The sequence below is a fragment of the Microtus pennsylvanicus genome, chromosome 3 (genome assembly GCF_037038515.1).
Source record: "Microtus pennsylvanicus isolate mMicPen1 chromosome 3, mMicPen1.hap1, whole genome shotgun sequence".
NCBI lineage: Eukaryota > Metazoa > Chordata > Mammalia > Rodentia > Cricetidae > Microtus > Microtus pennsylvanicus.
In genome coordinates, this window is record NC_134581.1 from 67,178,529 (window position 1) to 67,201,310 (window position 22,782).

The 22,782-nt window shown below is 43.3% G+C and overlaps 1 protein-coding gene across 1 annotated transcript; it reads left to right on the forward strand.

The window, feature by feature from the left end:
- The first annotated feature begins 918 nt into the window (after window positions 1–918).
- Rab39a (RAB39A, member RAS oncogene family) lies at window positions 919–22,550 on the forward strand. The gene is made up of 2 exons (XM_075965886.1): window positions 919–1,269; window positions 19,897–22,550. The coding sequence occupies exons 1-2, from the start codon at window positions 1,043–1,045 to the stop codon at window positions 20,321–20,323; spliced, it is 654 nt and encodes a 217-aa protein (XP_075822001.1). The 5' UTR covers window positions 919–1,042; the 3' UTR covers window positions 20,324–22,550.
- Window positions 22,551–22,782: the final 232 nt, after the last annotated feature.

Here is a 22,782-nt window from a genome sequence, read left to right on the forward strand (position 1 = left end):
GAGCTACATCCCCAGGCAAGAAGAGAACTTTTAAATTAGCTATCATTAAATATGAGGGAAGGGATGCGAGCATGATAGGATATCACCTAAATTTAAGTTCTACTTCGTTTAGTAGATCACTGGCCATATGCAAGTGGAGAGCAGGTGTCAACCGCGAATAGTGATGATTTGAACGCGCTTCTCAACGTTTCAAGTTTTTCCCAGGCTGGAGGGCCCCTCAGGGCTAGAACTGGGCCGTTTCTCTTACTTGTCTAATCTTGAAAACGCTGTGGCAAAAAGCAACAGGCAGTCCTTAACAGAAACAATCAGAACTAGTTCTGTTAATATGTTTCCTTCAGCAGAAAGCCGCCAACTGGACTATTCCGAAAAACACGGATACCACGAATCCACACACAGAAACACATTAGCGCCTGGCGGACTTCCGAGAAATCAGAGTCCTAATATGAGAAACCCACCAAGATGCGTGAGAGAAAATGATTCTCACTTCCCATTGGCTGAACTCTCTGGAGTTTAACCCTCTAACACATTTTCATTGGTTGTTTTAGCTGTCACGTCTGTCCACTTCCTGGTCTGCTTCCAGCAACTGCAGGACTAAAGGGTTGTACTGAGTCTGGGGGTCTCCCAGATCCCCGTACCATAGGCGGAGGCTCTCGCCAAGCCCCCAGTCCAGACCCCCTCCCCCGTGTGCTCGAGGGCCCGCCCCCAGACCGTCAGTTCCCTCCCCCTTATGGTTGGGGCCCCGCCCTCAGCCCAAGACACCGCCTCTGGAAATTAGATCCCCGCCCCGAGCCCGTGATCACACTCCTTACCTGCGATCCTGCCCTGACTTGTAGCCCCGCCCTCATCTTCAAGCCCCGCCCCCAGACAGTACAGGTCCACGCCCCCTGCCCGCGGTCCCGCCCTTCCCTCCCCAGAGGGCGGCGACCAGGCGGCGGCCGCAGCCGCAGGAAGATGCTGGAAGCGGGCGGGCGCGCACCGCGGAGGTGCTGAAGGGACAGTTCCCGCGGCAGAACTTGCCCCTGAGCGCGTGGAGCACCAAGCGATGGAGACTATCTGGATCTACCAGTTCCGCCTCATCGTGATCGGGGACTCCACGGTGGGCAAGTCGTGCCTCCTGCACCGCTTCACCCAGGGCCGCTTCCCAGGGCTGCGCTCCCCCGCCTGCGACCCCACGGTTGGCGTCGACTTCTTCTCGCGCCTACTGGAAATTGAGCCCGGCAAGAGGATCAAGCTGCAGCTCTGGGACACGGCGGGGCAAGAGCGCTTCAGGTAGGGAGTCACCCGCTACTAGCTCTCGAAAGTGCTAGCGCTCGCTGCTCGCTTCCCCTTCGCCCCTCCCCTTCCAGGGGCTACTTCCTCCTCCGCAGTTTCTTCTTTCTTTAGCACGGATTCCTGCGCCCCCTTTCTGTCTCCTTTCCTGTCCTAACCTGGATCGCCTGGTCTCCCCCAGCTCTGTCTGCTCCTCTAGGCATTTGGGTCCCTTTGGCTCCACCGCTGGCTTCTCCCCAAACTCAACTTCGCACGTATGCCCTGACTCAACAACCTTCCGCCTGGTGTCCCCTTTTCAGCTTAGACCAAGCCTCTTAAGGGGCGGTAGAAATGCCTAGTGGGGTGTGTGTGAAAAATCTTTAGTTCTCGGCAAGCAGAACTCCAGCCGGGGTTATGGCCTGGGCTCCATTGGAACGGTTCACAGCGAGATGCATGCGGTTAATTGATTTGAAAAGCACCAAATGTGGTCATCAGAAAATACTGGGCCATGACCCTAGGGATTAGGTCCTGGAAAACAACTAAATGTAACATCAGAGTCACCGACCCAACTGAGGGTGTGTGTGTGTTTGTGTTTAAAGGGTGGAGTTGCCTTTGAAAGTTTGTCCTCTTTGGTGAAAAACGTAATGTTGAGGTTTATCTGCAACTTTCCCTTTATTTCATTGATTCGTACTTAACGTTCCGGAGTGATAACAAGAGAAAATACTTTAATGTACAAGTTTGTTTGTTTGTTTTTCGAGACAGGGTTTCTCTGTGGTTTTGGAGCCTGTCCTGGAACTAGCTCTTGTAGACCAGGCTGGTCTCGAACTCACAGAGATCCGCCTGCCTCTGCCTCCCAAGTGCTGGGATTAAAGGCGTGCGCCACCACCGCCCGGCTGAGAAAATACTTTTCTAAATGGAGAAAAAGGCTCTCAAGTAAATAGTCTCATTCTAAATGTTCACTGAGGAACCTGAGAGATTGTACAAAGACGGCTGACGTTACAGAAATAAGAGGAACCAAAACTGAATTCCTTGGCTATTTGAGATAAAATCATATCTAAAGCCTATTTCCAGTTATTTTGGATCGAACAGTACTTTGGTAAGGAAGCTGGTAATGTACTGTTTTGTTCCTTTAAAATCACATGATCAATCGGAACTCTCCTAGGCAAACATTGTCACACCTCTCAGCAAGTGCTCTCCTTGTGAACTAAGGAACTCCTTTTAGGAACTTCCAAACATGACTCCCCCTCACTCCTAACCAGCATCCATGCCGAATGAGTTCAGCCTACATTTGAAGAATGTCCAACACTAAAATCTTGGCTTTCATTTCTGGGTCTGACACTAATTCATGGAGATAATAAGGGAACTGCCTTGCTTGCTTGTACATTAGTTTCTTTTGTGTGTGAAGTAGAGAAACGGTAAGGCCTGCTTTCAGAGGTGTTAAAGGGCATCAGCTTTGTTTAGAATTCCATGAAGACATTTTTGTTCCCTTTTCAATCAGCCTCTTTTGATTGAGACAGTTTTTAAACCTTGTGCCTCATCTGTAAAATGAAGATATCGTCATGATTTCTAAGATTCCTTCCGGTTCAACCACTCTTGAGATCAGTTACCGATTCTTCCATTTGTGGTCTTAGGTTGAACTCTGAGTTATTTCAGGGTCAGAAAAAAAAAAGCATTTACTTAGTGCTTGCTCTGCCCTTTAAAGGTAGTAAAATCTTCCTGTGTCTATTTACTTAAAAGTAATTCCTCGACCTATTGACAGGAAAATAAAGGATAATTAATCTGTTAGAATGTAAAGACCTTTGCTAGTTGACGGTTTTGCAATGCCTTTGAGAAGAATGTAAATAGCAATTCATTTTATATATACATTATTTAAACAACCCAGTAACTGCCCCATAATAATGCAAGGACAGTTAGAGAATGTTTACAATGAGTCATACTTTTCTGTTTTGCTTGGCCCTTTACCAATGATATATTCATAAATACATACATATTTCAGTAGCTACCTACAATGCTCGCCTTTCTAGCATGTAGCGGAATGCTTCACCATACAACTGCATTCAAAACAATTGCTGTTAAATCGTCCCGCATCTTCTAGAAAATAGAAATATTTGTTTTGAATCATGGGTCTCCTGGCACGTTTTATTACATTCAAGGGTGCGTGGAGATATGCCTGTCATTACAATCATGCCCTGAGGATTTGTGGGAAATATAGTATTAGGACGTTTATTGGTGATTAGACATAAAGCAAAAAAGGAACTTAACTTACAGAGCTGGTGATGTAGTTTGAAAGCATAAACAAACATATTACAGAACAATGAAATGACCAGCCGGGAATTATCATGACTAGTTCTCCTTTCAGTATTTAAGTTAACATTCTAGTGGGTTTTAACTACTTGCATAACAAAAAGGGACAAGATGTGCTGGGCCTGGTGACACTTGCCTGTCATTCAAAGATTGAACCGGGAGGATCTTGTGTTGTCATACCAGGCTCCACAGCCAGACACGTCTTAAAGGGAACAGCACAGGGCATGGTGGTACAGGCCTTTAATGCCAGCATTTGGGAAGTAAAGGTAAACTAGTCTCTGGGTTCTAGACCAGTCTCATCTACATAGAGAGTTGTGGGCCAACCAAGTGCTACATAGTGAGACATTGTCAAAATATAAAAAATAAAAGAACTGAAATCAGGGAATATTGATTTGGCTTATACAAAACTTAGGATTCCATGAAGAACCTTAGTTCAATAAGAAAGGGCCACCATGTGTCTAGGAAGTGGAGAAGGGGAGTTATAGTGGTGAAGTTTAGCAGTAAAAGAAATAAAAAGAATGCTTAGTGCAGTGTCTAAAATAATCTCTCTCTCTCTCTCTCTCTTCTCTATCTCACTATCTCTATCTCTCTCTCTACCTCTCTGGGAACCCACTCCATAGACCAGGCTGGCCTTGAACTCAGAGGGCCAGTTGCCTCTGTTTCCCAAGGGCTGGGACTGAAGGCCTGCACCACCAACCAGGGGCCGGCCGTACAGTGTTAGTAAGTTTATAGGAAGAGTTAAAAATATGAAAGGTGTTAAGTTAAAGAACCAGTTTCATCCAGCTCCACCAGTGTAATTGGTAAGAGGTGTTGGGATTTCTAAAAGGAAGGGTCTAAAGCATAAAGTTATTGGGTCATTGGATACATCCTCCTTGGGAGGGATACAAGTAATTTCTCATGGAGGGTCTGCAAGATGGCTCTGTGGGTAAAGAGGAACTGAGTTTGATTCCTGGGGTCCACAATGGCTCTGACCTATATGTGTGTGCTGTTGGTGTGCCCCTACCCATAAGTAAATTCACAAAATAAAATTTAAAAAAAAATTTTAACATAGAGAATTTTAAAAAGTAATTTCTCATGAAAATAAGTTCTTACAAAAGAATGAGCCCGACCCCTCCCACCTTCTGGGATCTTGTCTGGCAGTTAGTTGGATGTCTTCTGTCTTCCTCTCAAGCATGCTGCCACGAGGAGGTCACCTACCAGTTAAGGGGAGCCCACCAAACCTAGTGTCCTGCTGTTTGAACTGTCAGCTTCCAAAACTGAGCTGGATGAACTCTTTCCTTTATTCTGTATCCAGCCTCAGATATTTTGTTATAGTAGCAGAATGTGGTCTGGTGTAGACAGTGGGAAAGCATAGCAGCAATATTGAACACACACATACCATGAAAATTCCAGATTTCAAACCAAATTTGACCATTTTTTTTTCATATTGTCTGACCTTTGGAGTACTACAATTATAGCCATTAATTATTTTGTTTTGTTTTGTTTTTCGAGACAGGGTTTCTCTGTAGCTTTGGAGCCTGTCTTGGAACTAGCTCTTGTAGACTAGGCTGGCCTTGAACTCACAGAGATCCGCGTGCCTCTGCCTCTCCAGTGCTGGGATAAAATGTGTGTCACCACCGCCCGGCTATAGCCATTAATTATAATGCTGAGAGAACAGTGCCTTCTTCCCCCAGTGCTCTCAAGGTGAGCTCTGTAGAACATTCATCCCTTATATTTTCAAAGGATACTTTGTATAGCCACATGTGTTTAGAAATCTCTATCCATGTAACATCCCCCTAAAGCTCCTTTTCAAAGCCTTTAAGAAGCCAGGCATGATGGATGCCTATGATCTAAACACCTGGAAGCAGAGGCAAGATTGTAAATTTGAAGCCAGTGTAGGCTACATACTAAGACTTTGTCTCACAATACCAAGGACTAACATTGTAGTTGAGTGGCAGAGTCCTTGTTTACCTTTCCCAAGACAGTCACAGCACTGGAGGAAGAAAGCTGCTAAGAAATAGTGCAGCAAAGAAATGTGTTTAACTTTGATTAAATTAACAGATTTACTTGGGCTATTTCCAAAATACCCAATTAGGTATAACTGATGTGTAAGGAGGACGCTTTGGGAAAGGCTCCTTTGATAAGTTGCTTTCATCTTTCTCAGATTTGAAGTAATAACAGACCCATATAAATGAGTTAGCTGACTAATTAACTTAGCAGAAGGCTGTCAGCTGTAAGGACGATGGTTAGTTAACGCCAGGGCTCCTGTCTCTCTCAGTGCTGAGGTTACAGGTGCACATTGCCACATCTGACTTTTTTACATGGGTGCTGGAGACCCAAATTCAGCTCCTCATTCTTGCAAAGCGAGCACTTTACCCATGGAGCAATTTCCCTACACTCTTTCTGATTCTTTAGCCCCTCCCAGTGCGTCCCTTTCTACAGGATTTGGTGTGATATGGAGTCATGTAGGTGCTTGCCTCAGACATACGGAGTATAGTAAGAGACCCAAACTGAAACCAACTGAGATCAAGAGAGAAGGCTGCAAAGGGGAGTTGGGTGGCTCCTAAGAACCTCCCTAGTTGTTAAAAAATAAAAAAGGCATTATGAAGAAAGATTATAGATTCTCAAATTATAGGTATAGCCCACCACTTTTCCTTGAAATAGTATTCAATGTGAAAGTCTTTTCTTTTTTATTAAACTAAATTTTTATATTTTTATTGAGAAATGGTCTCATGAAATCCAGGCTGGCTCAAACTCACTTTGTAGTTATTCCCTTAAAACTGAACTCCTTGGGGTGTAGAGATGGCTCAGAGGTTAAGAACACTGGCTGCTCTTCCAGAGGTCCTAAGTTCAATTCCCAGCAACATGGTGGCTCACAACCATCTGTATAAGATCTGGTGTCTTCTTTTGTCATGCAGACAGAGCACTGTATACATAATAAATAAATATTTAAAGAAAAAAAACTAAACTCGTGATCCTCCTGTCTTAACTTCTCAAATGCCAATTTTATTTGTTTGTTTTTGTTTTTCAAGACAGGCTTTCTCTGTGAAACAGTCCTGGCTGTCCTGGAACTTACTCTGTAGACCAGGCTGGCCTCGAACTCACAGATTGCCTGTCTCCTGAGTGCTGGGATTAAAGGGTTGTACTATCACTGCCCAACTTCAAAAGCCATTTTCTAAGTCATATAATTAATGTATTAGAGAATTTTTTTATTTGTCCAAGATCTTATAATTTATAACTGGTTTTCTCAATAACTCAGTTCTTGCTGGGCAATAGTGGCACACACCTTTAATCCCAGCACTTGAGAGGCAGAGGCAGGTGAATCTCTGTGAGTTTGAATCCAGCGTGGTCTACAGAGTGAGTTGCAAGCCAGCCAGAGCTACACAGAGAAACCTGTCTCAAAAAAAACAAAAACAAAACAAAAACCCTCAGTTCTCTTTCTCTCAATTTATTTATTTATGATATATACAGTGTTCTGCCTGCATGTGTGTCTGCAGACCAGAAGAGGGCACCAGATCTCATTATAAATGGTTGTGAGGTACCATGTGGTTGCTGGGAATTGAACTCAGGACCTCTGGAAGAGCAGCCAGTGCTCTAAACCACTGAGTCATCTATCTCTCCAGCCCTGATTTTATTTATTTTTATTCCATGTGTATATATACCAGTGTACCATATGTGTGTACCCGTGGAGGTCAGAAGAGGGCATCAGATGCCCTGGGACGGGAGTTAGAGGTGGAAATGAGCCACCATGTGGGTGCTTGGAATTGGTCACTGGAAGAGCAGCCAGTGTTCTTTCCCTCTGAGCCACTCCCCAGCATCCCAGGTCTCTCAACATTGTGTTTAGTGCTCTTTCTATGCCAGACTTCTTGGTATGGTTGAAGTAAACTGCAATGTGGCATGCACGATTTCTATCTTGGAAAGTCTTTGTTTCCAAACGACACCACACCCATCCCAGTGGACCCAAACTCATATCCGTCCAAACCATTATTTTACTTACTGCTCTGTGCAGGAAACAAAGGGGGAAATTGCTTTACATAGTGGTTGCAATACCAAAATGACAACACACATCTGTGGCACCAGTGAATGACAGCCTTCCTCTCTGTGCAGCCCTTACTGACCGCACTGCTACGCGTACTAATAACAGTGAGCCCTTACACCTAAGTGGGCGTCAGTCCTCTCCTTCCACCGTGTGGGTCTTAAAGGACTGAGCTCAAGTCTTCAGGGTTTGATGGCAAGTTCCTTGCCTGCTGAGCCTTCTTACCTACTGGCCACCCTGACTCCGAAATGTTCTGTTTGTTTAGATAAGGAGAGGTCTTGGAGAACACATCTGGGTATGGTCCTTACAATTTTATAAGTACTGTGAAATACTTTTCAGTCCTTATATGCTGTCTTCCTCTGCCCCAACCCCGAGAAGGCATGATGACTTACTTGTGAAAATCCTCATTAGTTCCATTGATTTCTAAATGAAAACAGTAATTTTAGAAGCAGGCTGAAATAATGGAAGGATAAATAGTGAGTGGAGTAAGTTTCAGGACATGAAATCATATGAAACAAAGAGTGCAGAAAAATGTAGCAGCCTTTCTCAGACCACCAGCTCCCAAATCATGACAGAGACTTATTATTATTAGTTATGGATGCTCAGCCTCATCTATGCTTGTCCCACTGGCTCTTATACCTTCATTTAACCTGTTTCTCTTCATCTACGTTTTGCCTCAGGGCTTTTTACCTTTTTTTTTTTCATTCTGCATGTCTTACTTTTCCCACTTCTTGCATATTTGACTAGCGGGCCCCAGGTGTCTCCCTCTCTTTTTTCTTCTCCCTCTCCTTTTTATTCCCTCTGCACACCAGCCCAGCCTATCCTTCTACTGCCAAGGTTTCTCTGTAGCTTTTGGTATCGGTCCTGGAACTAGCTCTTGTAGATCAGGCTGGCCTCAAACAGAGATCCACCTGCCTCTGCCTCCCAGAGCGCTGGGATTAAAGGCGTGCACCACCACTGCCCAGCGGCCATTCAGCTTTTTATTAGACTAATCAGGTGCCTTACGTAGGCAAGGTAGAAGAGCAACACATTTTCATATCATTAAATAAATGCAGCACATCTTTACATAGTTAAGCAAAAGCATCATAAACAAATACGACACACCTTTGCATAGTTAAAGTAATATTCTAGAACATAAACAAATGTAACACATCTTTACATAGTTAAAGTAATATTCCACAACATAAACAAATGCAACACACCTTTGCATAGTTAAAGTAATATTCCACAACAGAGAAACACATGGGAGTAGACTATAGCTGCAGAAATGATAGGAGAACTCTAAACCAAAAATGTTTATTCTTTGCTTATACTGGGTAGTATTTAATTATCTCTGATTGGTCCCTTTTATTCTGTGAAAAGTAAAGTGATATTGAGAAGCTGTACAGTACTCTCTGCAGAAGATACCAGAAAGCACTGGAATAAGGCCTAGTAGATGGCTCAGTGAGGAAAGAGCTTGCTGTTCAAGCTTGAGGACCTGAGTTCAGATCCCAGCACTCATGTAAAACGGCATGTATTTGTTTGTGCAGGGCCTTAGAACATCGCCAAGGGTGGCTTTGAACTCATGATCCTCCTGCCTCAGCCTCTCAGTCTCAGGATTATAGCCATACACCACCATGACTAGCTCTGTGGACCTTATTTTATAATAGGGGCAGGGAGCGGGATCTACTCAAATAAGTTGAAAATGATATAGAATGTCAGACTGTATTAATTGCTATGGAGAATAAGAACAACAATGGCAAATAGAGCATTGGGGATAGCAAGAAGCCCTGTCAGCATTGAAGATGTGTCATGAAAGGGAGATAAAAGATGCCCACAGGGGAGTTACATGTTCAAAGGGAAAATGGGCTCCATTAGTTCCTTGTCAGTATTCCTTGGAGTCTCTGTAACCACAGCCTGATTTTTTTTAAATAGGAAGATGTTGGAATTATTAATGTTTGGGTGAAGAAAGACTATCCTAAGTTCACAGTGTGAGAATCTTTGGTAAGGGAGGGACTGAGTCCTAATAATGATAAGGGAGACTTTTGCTGTATGTTCCTGAAGTCATCCTAAGGGCTAGCATCAGAGGCAGAAGAAGCCAGTGAGTGAAGCGTCAACACAATGTCTGCTCCCACAAGGGCCGTCAGAACGTCCAGCCCTGGCTGCAGGGGAGGCTAATGCATTTGTGGGTTACTAGCTGTCTTCAGCGTCAAAGCACTTCTGTCTTCTAAATACCTATTTTACAGTTGGCAATGCCATAGGAAGGTATTTCCAGGTGGAGCAGCTAATTCGTTTAACCTCAGCCAGCAAGTGCCCAGTGTTTTTAAGAGTCTGATGCCTGCCCAGCAAAGTCCATGATGACAAGCAAGCAGTCCATAATCTTAACACTTACATTTAAATATTTAGATATGTCACCGCAATAAATCTTGAGCACACCAGGGCTTATGGAGTGTTGTCCTCCATTTAGTAATAGCATCTTGCTTTCAGTGTCTGCCAGAAAACTAAATAGTTGCCTGAGATATCATTTATATTTTTTTAGAACCTCGATCATTGTTTTTATGCCAAAAGACTCCAATTTCCCCACAGCAGTTGCTCCCAGTTCGTTACATTAATCATACATTAAGCAAGACTTCATAAATGTCGGTGAGCTCCGAGGCTGCCAGCAACCACTCATGTATATGTTATCTCTGGGCGAGGAGGGGGGAGAAAACGCAACAGCTAAAACCTTTTATGTAGCCACGCTGGGCATGTTGGAGGACAGATAACACATGATTCCGCTATTAAAGCATTTAACTTGTCAAACCTAAAGAAGCAGGAAATAGAATGGTGGTCAGGAGGGATCTAGATTTGGATACCTAGAGGTCTGAGCAACGTTGTCCTTAAAAAATTAACAGTACTGTACTATACACCTAATAATTATAGAGGCGTGATGACCTGAGTCTTGATGTGACCCAAAGCTTGTATGAAAGGGACTTGGTTGCGAGCCGATGGGTTTGGGAGAAGTAACTGAATCCTGACTTAGCTGATGATGGATTAGTCCCCAATGGTGTCACAGTATGATGGCAATGTGAAGAGCTGAAGCGTGGTCGGGAGAAATGTCACTGAAAAATACGCCTTGTCCCTGGAGTGCAAGTGTTCTTCCTCGCCCTCCACGTCCCTCTGCCTATGGCTTTGCTCTCCCTCCCATCCTTGCAGCCCTCTCCCTCCCTCTCCTCTACCTCTCCTCGCCTGCTTCAGCCCTACCACCCTGAGGTGAGAGTATACTTCTGCTCACACACCCTGACTGCCATGACACCTCTGAGACCACAAGCAAAAATAAATCTTTTTCCCCTTGAATTGCTTTTCTCAGGTATTTATCATAGTGACATATAGTCTGACTGACTCACATGCAGGAGGATCTCCCATTGGTTTTTATTTCTCTGTAATTTATTAGATTTGATTATTTGTAATACAAAAAATTGTACATGTTTATAGGGGTGCCATGGCATTTTTATATACATATTTATTGTCTAATGTTTAAATATGATTATATTAATTTACCTCAGACAACATTTTTTTGTTTGTTTGTTTTGTTTTCAAGACAGGGTTTCTCTATGTAACAGCCCTAGCTGTCCTGGAACTCGCTCTTGTAGACCAGGCTGGCTTCAAACTCACAGAGAATCACCTGCCTCTGCCTCCCAAGTGCTGGTATTAAAGGTGTGCACTGCCACCACCTGGTCTCTCAGATAACATTTTTTTTTTGTTTTTTTTTTTTTTTTCAAGACAGGGTTTCTCTGTGGCTTTGGAGCCTGTCCTGGAACTAGCTCTGTAGACCAGGCTGGTCTCGAACTCACAGAGATCCGCCTGCCTCTGCCTCCCTAGTGCTGGGATTAAAGGCGTGCGCCACCACTGCCCGGCCGATAACATTTTTTTTAAATATCTATGTATTTATTATGTATACAATATTCTGTCTGTGTGTATGCCTGCAGGCCAGAAGAGGGCACCAGACCCCATTACAGATGGTTGTGAGCCACCATGTGGTTGCTGGGAATTGAACTCAGGACCTTTGGAAGAGCAGGCAATGCTCTTAACCTCTGAGCCATCTCTCCAGCCCCTCAGATAACATTTTATGTGAAAACATATAAACTCTTTTCCTTAGGCTTTTAAAAAAATATATAATACATCATTATCAGTAGCTATATTTTTTTTAAAAAAACCAACTGAACCTTTACCATGTAAAGCCATGTTGGAAGTTATGAAGGATTTGTGTTCCTGATTTCTATCATTTTTCCTAGACAACATCTGTGCAAATTTCCTCGATCAGCTATGTCCTGGGTGCCCCAGATAAAATCATCTTGAGGCTCTTCATAAAAAGGGAAAATTGCTCAGCTCTCTCTTGAGGCTGTCTTGATAGGCTAAGATAATCCCCATACTGGAGAACCACGTTTAGAAGAAGCAGTAGGTCTTGTATCCTGCCACATTACTAAAGGTGTTTATCAGCTGTAGGAGTTCTTTGGTAGAATTTTTGGGGTCACTTATGTAAACTATCATATCATCTGCAAATAACGAAAGCTTAACTTCTTCCTTTCCAATACAAATCCCATTGATCTCCTTATGTTGTCTTATTGCTATTGCTAGAATTTCAAGCACTGAACATAGAGGACAATGAGGAATACTGAGAACTCAAGAACAATCGCAGTGGGTTTTTGATCCTACTGCACGTACTGGCTTTGGGGGAGCCTAGGCAGTTTGGATGCTCACCTTAGGAGACCTGGATAGAGGTGGGCGGTCCTTGGGCTTCCCACAGGTCAGGGAACCCTGATTGCTCTTCGAGCAGATGAGGGAGGGTGACTTGATCGGGGGAGGGGGAGGGAAATGGGAGGCGGTTGCGGGGAGGAGGCAGAAATCCTTAATAAATAAATAAATTTTAAAAAAATTTTAAAAAATTTTAAAAAATTAAAAAAAAAAAAGAAGAAGCAGTAGATCCCATGAGCTCTGAGCAGCCAGAAGCACAGGAAGCCTGTAGTCCTCACATGACAGGGCTGCTCTTTTTCCACATGCTCACCTACTGTCATAGAAGCTCCAAGGAGCCAGTTGGCAGCCTGGACAAATTCACTAGAAGCATTACAGTGTTCTCTAGTGGAAACATCCCTCCCCTGCCTGCAAAAACTTCTTCATCAGCACAATAGAAAGGGATTAAAGGCATCCAAAATATTTAGTGACTCAGGAGCCAAACATGGTGACTCATAACCCCAGTTCTTGAGGGCATGGCAGAAGAATTACCTAGAGTTTGAGGCCTATAGTGGGCTACAGGATGAGTCACTAGCAGAAAATGGAAAAGACATTTGAAAATAAAATAAGATTTAGTGACTCATTAAATGCAATTGAGAAAGGTTTCATCACCCAACCTTCACCCCTCGCTTCCCATGGAACAACTGTGACTCATAGAAAACTCCCCCTCCTCCCGCACTAGTTTAGGATGCATGCATCCTGAAGGATCGTGTCAAAGCCTTGCAAGGTGACCTCTCCTGGACTTCACATGTCTAAATCCTCATGAGCCATCCACAGTTGTATAGGACCAGCTGCCTCTCGATCATAGTGGCAAGCTCTTGGAATCCCGTGGCTAACATCAGCCCATGCCCCATCTTCACCATGATTAACTGAATACTTTAATCCGTGCCCTACACATAATACCACGGCAAGGAATGAGGCATTCTGTGATTTCGTGGATGGTCACTAAGATGTCCGCATTCCAGAGCGAATCCTTTACAGTGAGAGCATCCAGCTTCTCACATCAGCAGTTACTGGAGAGGTGGGTAGCAAAAGGTGACTGTCCAAGTCAACCTGGGTAAGAGGAAGACCCTTGAGCCTTGGCACAACTCCCATGTCCACTTCGCATTCAAACTGGAGTGGACATCTTTACTCATAATGACAGGACAGGGCATTTTGTTTTATAGATTATCAAGAATTCCTAGTCGAGCAGTAGGGGCTCAAGCCTTTTATCCCAGCACTTGGGAGGCAGAGGCAGATGGATCTCTGTGAGTTCGAGGCCAGCCTGGTCTACAAGAGCTAGTGCCAGGACAGGCTCCAAAGCTATAGGAAAAAACCCTGTCTCAAAACAAAACAAGAACAACAACAACAACAAAAAAGAATTCCTGTATGGAGGAGCCTTTTGATAGGCTTTCATATAAGCTACAATAGTTCATTATTGTTTATTACATACTCATCAACATGGCCCTCAAACCTCTTTATAAGTAGATGGTGGTTTTCGTTTCTCAACATGACAAACCCTTAGCCTGTGCTAATGAATTGTGGATCTTGAGCCACAGGAATCCTCTGGAACAGTGGACAGTGAGTCGGTCCACTAGCTTTCCAAATGGGAGACTTCCCTTTTCTACTTAGCTTTAAGTTCCCCAAAGAGTGGAGCTGACTGGTGCTAGTTTGATCTCTCTCTCCCTGCCCCGCCCCCGTGTGTGTGTGTGTGTGTGTGTGTGTGTGTGTGTGTGTGTGTGTGTATGGTGGTGGTGGTGACGACAAAGCCCAAGTCTGGTGCATCAAAGAATACCCTCATAGTGAGCATTCAAGTCGCACAGGCATTTTGGGTTCTAAAGATCGGCATTTAGTTTTTTTCAAAGCCAGACTATGAGCAAGAACTATTTTTCAAAAGTGTAACAGCCTTTGATGAAGAGCATGCCTCTGCTCCAAAATGTCACGGCTATAATTGTCCATCGGAGCCTTGTCTAGGCTTAATTGAACATCTCAGTCTGCTGTGTATACTTGAGGCTGGTACCATTAGATCTGATGGGCTAAGTGGCCAAGTTGCATGTGTTACAGCACAGAGCAGTGATTTACAGCCTCCCTAATGCTGCAACACAGTTCCTCATGTCCTGGTGACTCCCAACCGTAAGATTATTCTCGTTGCCACTTTATAGCTGTAATTTTGCTACTGTTCTGAATTGTAACGTAAATATCTGTGTTTTCAGATGGACTCAGGTGACCCCTGTGAAAAGGTCATTTGACACCCCCCCCAAAGGGGTCTCAGAGTTATTGGTATAGACCAATCGAAGGTACTTCTCCTTTAATCCTGTTAAAACTGGAACCTTTTGGATCTCACACTAATGGGTCCGAGATTATACTATGCAAGTTCCCTCTAAAGTTAGAAAAAAAAATCTTTCTTCTTAACAGGGTCATAAAATATATAACTACAAGGTGGCGTACAGTCTGGTAGCCTGAGTTAAATCCTGGAATCCACATAAAGGTAGAAGGAGAGAACTGAATCCAGAGTCTGTGCTCTGGCCTCACAGCATGCTGTCACAAGCCCACACACATACATCATACATATACAATAATAATGATGGTAATTTTTGGTAATTTTTTGAGATAGGATCTCGCTATGTTTACCTGGCTGGCCCTGGACTCACAGATATCTGCCTGCCTGTGCTTGAGTGCTGTCATGGAAGATGCAAACCACCATGCCCAGTTAATTGATTTTAAGGCTGCTAAGATTCACTTTCTCTGGTTTCATCAACATGGCTCCAGCGTAAAAGCCACCCCTCAAGGAACTTCCCTGAGAGCGCTGGCAACTGTGTGTTAATCAGCCCCTCCAACACTGATGGCAATGCTCCTGTGTCACACTGTGAGGTCAGACTACAGAGAGATGAGATGTTAGACAGCATGCCCTGGCTTCCACTATTCTGTCGTATCTCTTATGTCCTCACCAGCTGTGTTGCTCCCTGACCTGATCATTCTGTACTGCACACTTGAAAGGGCACTGGGTATTCAGCGGTGAATAAAGCAGACACGGCCCTTCATGCCCCTTAAAGTTAGCAAGCCAGTAGCATGGATACAGAAAGTGGGGAGGGGTAGGAAGAGGGTACCATGCAAAAGTACCAGTGGTTCCTTGGCACTGTTGAGTACCCACTTGGGATTGGTTATAATTAATTCATAGCAACTTCAACTGATGTACCCTGAACCATCTCCTCAGCCCAGATTTGCAGTTAGAATTATTTTACATTCATTTATTAGGAGGCGTAGGATAGGTGCATGCCAAAGGACAGCCTGTAGGAGTAAGTTCTTCCCTTCCACTCTGTGGGTCCTGAGACAGAACTCAGGCCAGCAGGCATTGTAGCCAGCACTTCTGTGCATCGAGCCATCTCGCTGGGCCCCAAATCTGGAAAACAGATGCTGGGGAACAACCTACCGGAGTGGATGCTGCTATCAGCAAAACGACAGGACTTGATAAAGAAAGTCAAGTGCTAAAATCTCTAGTCTGTGGAGAAAAGCCCGGAGCTGGCAGGTGCCAGCAGGGGGCTTCAGTCTCAGAGGAGCAGAGGATCTGTTTACAGAGGGATTGGAGGGAGTAATGGGGGAGGGGTCCTGAGGCCAAGCCAGAGGAGATGCCTTTGAAAGAGGGTGAGATAGGTCACCTTCCAGCAGCAAAAGCTCAGCAGGCTTCTTTCCCGCGCATTAGCAGTGGGGTTGAGGACGTAACTCAGGGGCACATTTATGGATTAGGATTTGGGTTTAATCCTCAATCCTAAAAGATATAAAGAAAAACAAAACCTGGACCTTCCCTTTGGGTTCTGTACCTGCCCCCCTTGCATTCTGGCCAGAGGATAGTCTCACAACTAATAATTCCTTCTCTAACATATAGAATTAAGGTTTTTTTTTTAAAAAAAAAAATGCAAGTTACTAGAAAACATGTTGTTTCCTACAATGTAAGGCATGCTTCTGTGTGTGTGTGTATGCATGTGTACACATATATATACATGCACGCAAACATTTCAATGTTGAATTTTCTATTTTAGATGGTAACTCGGTTTTTTAATTTGTAAATGTAAATACTCACTGAAATAATATAACTCTAATTTGGCAATTTAATGAGGTCATAAGATTACTTTGTTTGTATTATATCCCAGTAATTTTTGAAATATCCATCCCTGTTCTTTTTTAAACATTTTTTTAGATTAATATCATTTCCCCTTCCCTTTCTTCTCTCCAAGCCCTCCTATGTACCCCCGACCTTACTCTTTTTCAAACCCAGGGTCTTTTTTTTAATTGTTGCTGGAGTGTGTGTGTATGTGTGTGTGTGTATGCGTGCACACATACATGTTCCCTAAATATATAAATTCAACCTGCTCAGTCTGTGTAATGCTGCTTGTATGTTTGTTTCCAGAGCTGACCACTTGAAATGGTTTTCCCTAGGGAAGGCCATTTCTCCCACTCTCAGCATTCCTTAGTTGCCTGTAATTTTTTTTTCCTGGCTTTTCAAGACAGGGTTTCTCCAGGTTTTGGAGCCTGTCCTGGAACTCGCTCTTGTAGCCCAGGCTGGCCTCGAACTCACAGATCCGCCTGCCTCTACCTCCTGATTGCTGCGATTAAAGGCATGCACCACCATCCAGCTAGCTACCTGTAATTCTTTGTCTAGGGATAAAATTTAACTTCCCCCTTTAATGTTAGTATGTATTGGTGTCATCCTTGTTCAGGCTCTATTACTTTTAATTATGTATACTTGTGTCTGCATGTAAGTACGTAAATTTGAATGCAGTTGCCCTAGAAGGGCAGAGACATCTGATCCCCCTGGAACTGGAGTTACAGGCAGTTGTGAGCCAACAGGGTGCTGGAAACCTAACCGTCCTCAGAGAACAGCACATACTTGTAACCACTGAGCTGTCTCCCACGTTTCCATATCCCAGTAAAATCTTGAAAAACTTGCACTAAGTAATCTTCTCAACATTGCATTTTCAACCACAAAAAGGTTGTTTTTAAAAATGACACTGGTGGGGCTGGAGAAATGGCTCAGAGGTTAAGAGCATTGCCTGCTCTTCCAAAGGTCCTGAGTTCAACTCCCAGCAACCACATGGTGGCTCACAACCATCTGTACTGACATCTGGCGCCCTCTTCTGGCCTGCAGGCATACACGCAGAAAGAATACTGTATACTTAATAAATAAATAAATAAATATTTTTAAAAAAATGACACTGGTGAAGGACAGGTGGTGTTGGCGCACGCCTTTAATCCCAGCACTCGGGTGGCAGAGGCAGGTGGATCTCTGGGAGTGAGTTCCTGGCTCAGCAGGTCAAGGACCTTGCTACAAAGCCTGAGAACCTGAGCTCCATCTTTTCTTAGCTAAGGTTTTTAGTGCAGTGAAAAGACACTAACCACGACAGCTTTTATAAAGGAAAACATTTATTTGAGGGGGTGGCTTACAGTTCAGACTTTCAGTCCATTATCATTTGTGGTAGGGAGCATGGCGGCATGCAGGCAGATGTGGTGCTGGCTACATCTTGAATAGAAGGCAACAGCACAAGGCTGTCTCACGGGATATGGCTTGTGCATATATGAACCCTCAAAGCCGGCCTCCACAGGGACACACTTCCTCCAACGAGAACGTATCTACAAACATACCATACCACTCCCTTTGGGGGGCATTTTTTTATTTTCAAACCACCACAGATCTCAAAACCCACATGGTGAAAGGAACAAAAGCCAAGCCTTGAAAGTTGCCCTCTGCTCTCCACATGTGCCGTGGTATGCATGTACCCAAATACATATATGACATATACACATAAAGTGAATAAATAAGTGTAATGAAATTACACCGGTAGTAAGTTGTAGAGAGCAAGGCAGATTTGGTGCTGATAAAGTTTCAGCCTAACAACATAGGCTTAATTGGATTTTTCTTATGACCTGGCACATCTGCCTAAATTCATACACATACAGACAGAACAGTGGCAGAACGGTAACAAATTAATTATCCCACAGAATAAAGACGATAGCAACACCTTAATTAACTAGATTATTTAAATCCCGCTAAATATGGTGGACAATTTTTCTTGTCGTCAATGCTTGTATAGTACTGTAGCCCCCAGAAATTGTCGCTTGAAGCCTAGCTTGATGGTGCACGCTTACAGTCCTAGAACTCTGGAGTCTGAGCTGGGAAGACAGCTGGGCCACAGAGCAGTTCTAGGCTGAGCTGGACTTGGAAAACCTTGTCTCAAAAATAGAATGATGGATGAAAACACAGGAGAAGGGAGGGGAGACACTTGGGGCTATTTTATGAATTTTGAGGAGAAACAGGGAGGTGAGTGAATAAGGGGAGGGGACACATAAGTTCTTCACACTCAGAAAGCAAGGCTGGTGGGTTTCTTTGGCAGTACTAAGTATTGGACCTGGGGCCTCCTGAGTGCTCGAGAAGTACTCAGGGACTGGAAACATCTGCCCTAGCAGCAAAGGCGGGCACAGTGTTGGGTCGCTGAACTACTGTGGCTTTAGGAGTGAGGAGAGTGTAGTGAGCACAAGCATCTGGGGCATCCCACTGTCCCTTCATAGTGGTCTCTGTATCTTGGTCAAGTAGATGAGTTTAGTGTGGAGCACAGACAGCTTGAACTTTGACACTCGGGAGGTCCTTGACATTTAGCACTTTCCTTTGCCCTTTTGGCTAGTCAGCCCTGTATCGCAAACATTCTGTGATTCCTAGGATTTGCCAGCCAATATGATGTAAGACACATGTATAAAACATGTTTGACCTTTGGGAAACCATGGATCGAGCCAGAGACGTCTACATATCCAGGCAGCACATTATAAAAATCGATGCAAATGTAATAGCAGTCTGCTACCCATTAGATGGGATTATTTGAGAAAGGAGTCTTTGATTGGGAAGGCTCCTCAGATAATACCTTTCTTGAACTATTGAAGGATAAATGGAGTGTGACAGAGAGAGAAAGGATAGATGATATTCAGGTGTCTGGCCAGCAAGTCCCAGGGGTCTTCTGCCTATCTCTACCTCCCCAGTGCTAGGATTGTAATTTTGAGCCGCCACACCAGGAGTTTTTTCCATGAGTTCTAGGGCCCAAACGTAGGTCTTGGTGTGTGCATGGCAGTGCTCATCCTGCTGGGTCAGCTTTCAGCCCACCTTGAGCTCCTCTCCTCTTACCTTCACCTCCCGTGTGGAGGGATTCTAGGGGTGTTGCCACCATACATGTCATATGTGGGGACTGAACTCGGGGCTCCCTGCATATAGGCACTCTACTACAGAGTTACACCCCTAGTCCTCTATTATCTATCTGTTTTTAACCCAGTTTTGTAATAACTCTTCTATCAAATACTTAAAAATAAAACCTCATAAGACACTGCAAGATGACATGCTGCAAAGGTTCTTCTGTGTCTAAGAAGTGCGACTTCAAAATTCTGTCCATATATGAAATGGGCATATGTGTTAATCTCAGAATATTTTTGTTCACCGAAGATACCTCATATTGGATTTATAAGCTCTATTTAAATAATGTTATTTCGCATTTGATTTTGGTGTTTCATTATTCAAAGGAGGAGCAAAGAGCATTGACCTTACACAACCTTTTTTTATTTTTCAGATCAATAACTCGATCCTATTATCGCAACTCAGTTGGTGGATTTTTAGTATTTGACATTACTAACCGACGGTCTTTTGAACATGTGAAAGATTGGCTGGAAGAAGCGAAAATGCACGTACAGCCTTTTCATATTATATTTCTCCTGGTGGGACACAAATGTGATTTAGCATCACAACGTCAGGTGTCAAGGGAAGAAGCCGAGAAACTATCGACAGACTGTGGAATGAAATATATAGAAACCTCAGCAAAAGATGCTACAAATGTTGAGGAGTCCTTCACAATCTTGACAAGAGACATATATGAACTTATTAAGAAGGGAGAGATTTGTATTCAGGATGGCTGGGAAGGGGTTAAAAGTGGTTTTGTTCCAAATACTGTGCATTCTTCTGAGGAGGCAGTTAAGCCCAGGAGAGAGTGCTTCTGCTGACTGCAGCACGCCAAAGAACTGTCGTATACAGGCCAAGACGCTTCTGGATACATGTCAACATTTACAGCAGAACAACGCAAGGAGGGAACATCACAAAGAACTGTCATATACAGGCCAAGACGCTTCTGGATACATGTCAACATTTACAGCAGAATAACGCAAGGAGTGAACATCACAAAGCATCCAGACCCACGGTAGCATCGTGAGCTGCTGGCTACAGCGCTCTCTGCTCACCAGCTACAGGGACAGATAGGGTAGTCTGCGGAGATAGGAGGGAAAGCAGACAGCCTTCTTTCTGAAACCAGTGTCTACAAAATTATACCCACTCTCACTTTCTTAGCATATAGCTGACTTTAGTGTCCAGATGTGTCAGTATTATTCATCTTTCTTGACAATTGAAATTGGATTTTTTTGTATACACGTAGTCTGTCTGAAAATAAATGTGTCAGGATTATATTCTCCTCAGTCAATTAGTATTAAATATAAAGTGCACTTGAAGGGCCGACGAGATGACTCAAAGGATAAAGAAGCTTGCCACCAAATCTGCAGACCTGAGTCTGATCTCTGGAACCTCTGTGGTGGAAAGAAAGAACCCATTTCACTTGAAGTTGTCCCCTGGCCTCAACATGCACACCGCCATACATGTGCTCACACAAATTCACACGAGTGTGTGCAGCAACATACACCAAATAATATGAAAGATGCATAAGGTCCATCCTGCAGGCTGGGGCCATAGCTCAGTGCTAGAATGTTTCCTTAGTTTCTGAAAACCTAGATCCAATCCCAGCATCAAAACTGGAGGGGGACCCGGCTGTGGTGGCTCTCACCTTTAATCCCAGCACTCAGGAGGCAGAGGCAGGAAGATCTCTGTGAGTTCGAGGCCAGCCTGGTCTACGGAGCAAGTTCCAGGACCAGCTCCAAAGTTACACAGAGAAACCCTGTTTTGAAAAACCAAAACAAGATCAACAATGAAAACAAACACTGGAGGGGGAAAAGGCAAAGTACTCTTAAGCAGTCGCAGAAGTACTGACTAGGACTAAAATATAAGTTTTCTTTTCAAAGTACCAGGTTTGCCATTCTTAGAACATAATAAAATAAATTTTATATTCTGTTTTGTTTCTGGATTTATTGGTCCTGGAATCATCACTTTTGGCAAGATTTGTATGTGCTCAAAGTAGATATTTTGAGCAAATATTCACAGGAAACAAAAGGACCACTCAGTAGCAAATAGTTTGATGCTATAATACACTGTCCAGACTTAGCCAAGGAAAGCAAAAACAAATTTAGCCAAGAAAAAAATAGTGACATTTTCAAAGAAAAAAAAAACAGTTTATCTTGAACTATTGTCAAAATTATCAATATACATACATAGCAGTTTTTCAAATTTCCAAATTATCTTATTTCCAGTAAAAGTAGAAAAGATGTTCTGAATAGGAAAAAATGGTGTTAGCCACATGATTTAGCATTCACATTTAATTTTCTGATCTCATCAATAGAAGGGAAGATGAAATACTCAAGTGAAAAAATGATGTTCAAGTTCAGTTTTTTAAAACTAATTTTTTTTTGCAGAATTTTGCTATATAGCTCAGACCCACCACTCAGTCTCTCTCCCAAGTGCTGCATATGTGCCCTTTTTGGCATGGAGGTTGAGACAGGGTTTCACTCTGGTCACCCTTGTTGGTGTTGAACTTAATACACAGACTAGGCCTGTCTCTGCCTCTGAGTGCTGGGATAAAAGGCATGCAGCTTACCATGCCTAATTTTTAACTCTGATCGAACATTCATGGAAGGGATATTTTGATCACAGTGTTAAATATTTTATAATGTGTATATCTGTTTTATGCTATAAATCATAGAAGGGTATCTAATTACCCAATGAAACTGCCTTTTGAGATTGTAAGTTTCTTATGCTTAAATTATAGTAAGTTTATTTCTTTGAAAACCAAAATGGCATAGTGTAAAGAATACTAAGGAAGAAATCAGAGATCAAAGCCCTAAGCTTGCCTTTACTCTACTAGTTAGTATTAGACCATAAGAATGTCCTACGATCTCTTGACCATCACTCTTCTGGCTTATAAAATGAGCCTACTAATTTTTTGAATTTTATGGAATTATTTTGAAAATCAAGCAGATGGTGTTAAAAAGTTTTGAATGCAGAAGGTATTTTACATGTGTGTTGCTGATGCAGCTGCTTCTGGACACATTATATTTACAGCTGATGAGAATATGTTCTTGTGTTCTTTCCTTTTATTTCTGTGTGGAGGTACCAGAAGATGGTGTGTGTTTTCATGGACCCAGGGGAGTCCTTGGCTGGCACAGTCCTCTCTCCTACTTTGAACCTCTGATGAATCAATGTTTCTCTAAAGCATAAACAGTAGAGATGAAAGCCCTTGGAAAATTAATCCACCCAGAAAGTCACATCTGAAAATGTTTTAGTGAATCTTTGAAGTGGGCATTTA

Bases quoted from the DNA above. Each gene is read 5' to 3' on its own strand.
- Rab39a (XM_075965886.1), top strand. From the start codon at position 1,043: ATGGAGACTATCTGGATCTACCAGTTCCGCCTCATCGTGATCGGGGAC. The intron at 1,270-19,896 runs GTAGGGAGTCAC...TTTATTTTTCAG, and splicing joins GCGGGGCAAGAGCGCTTCAG to ATCAATAACTCGATCCTATT.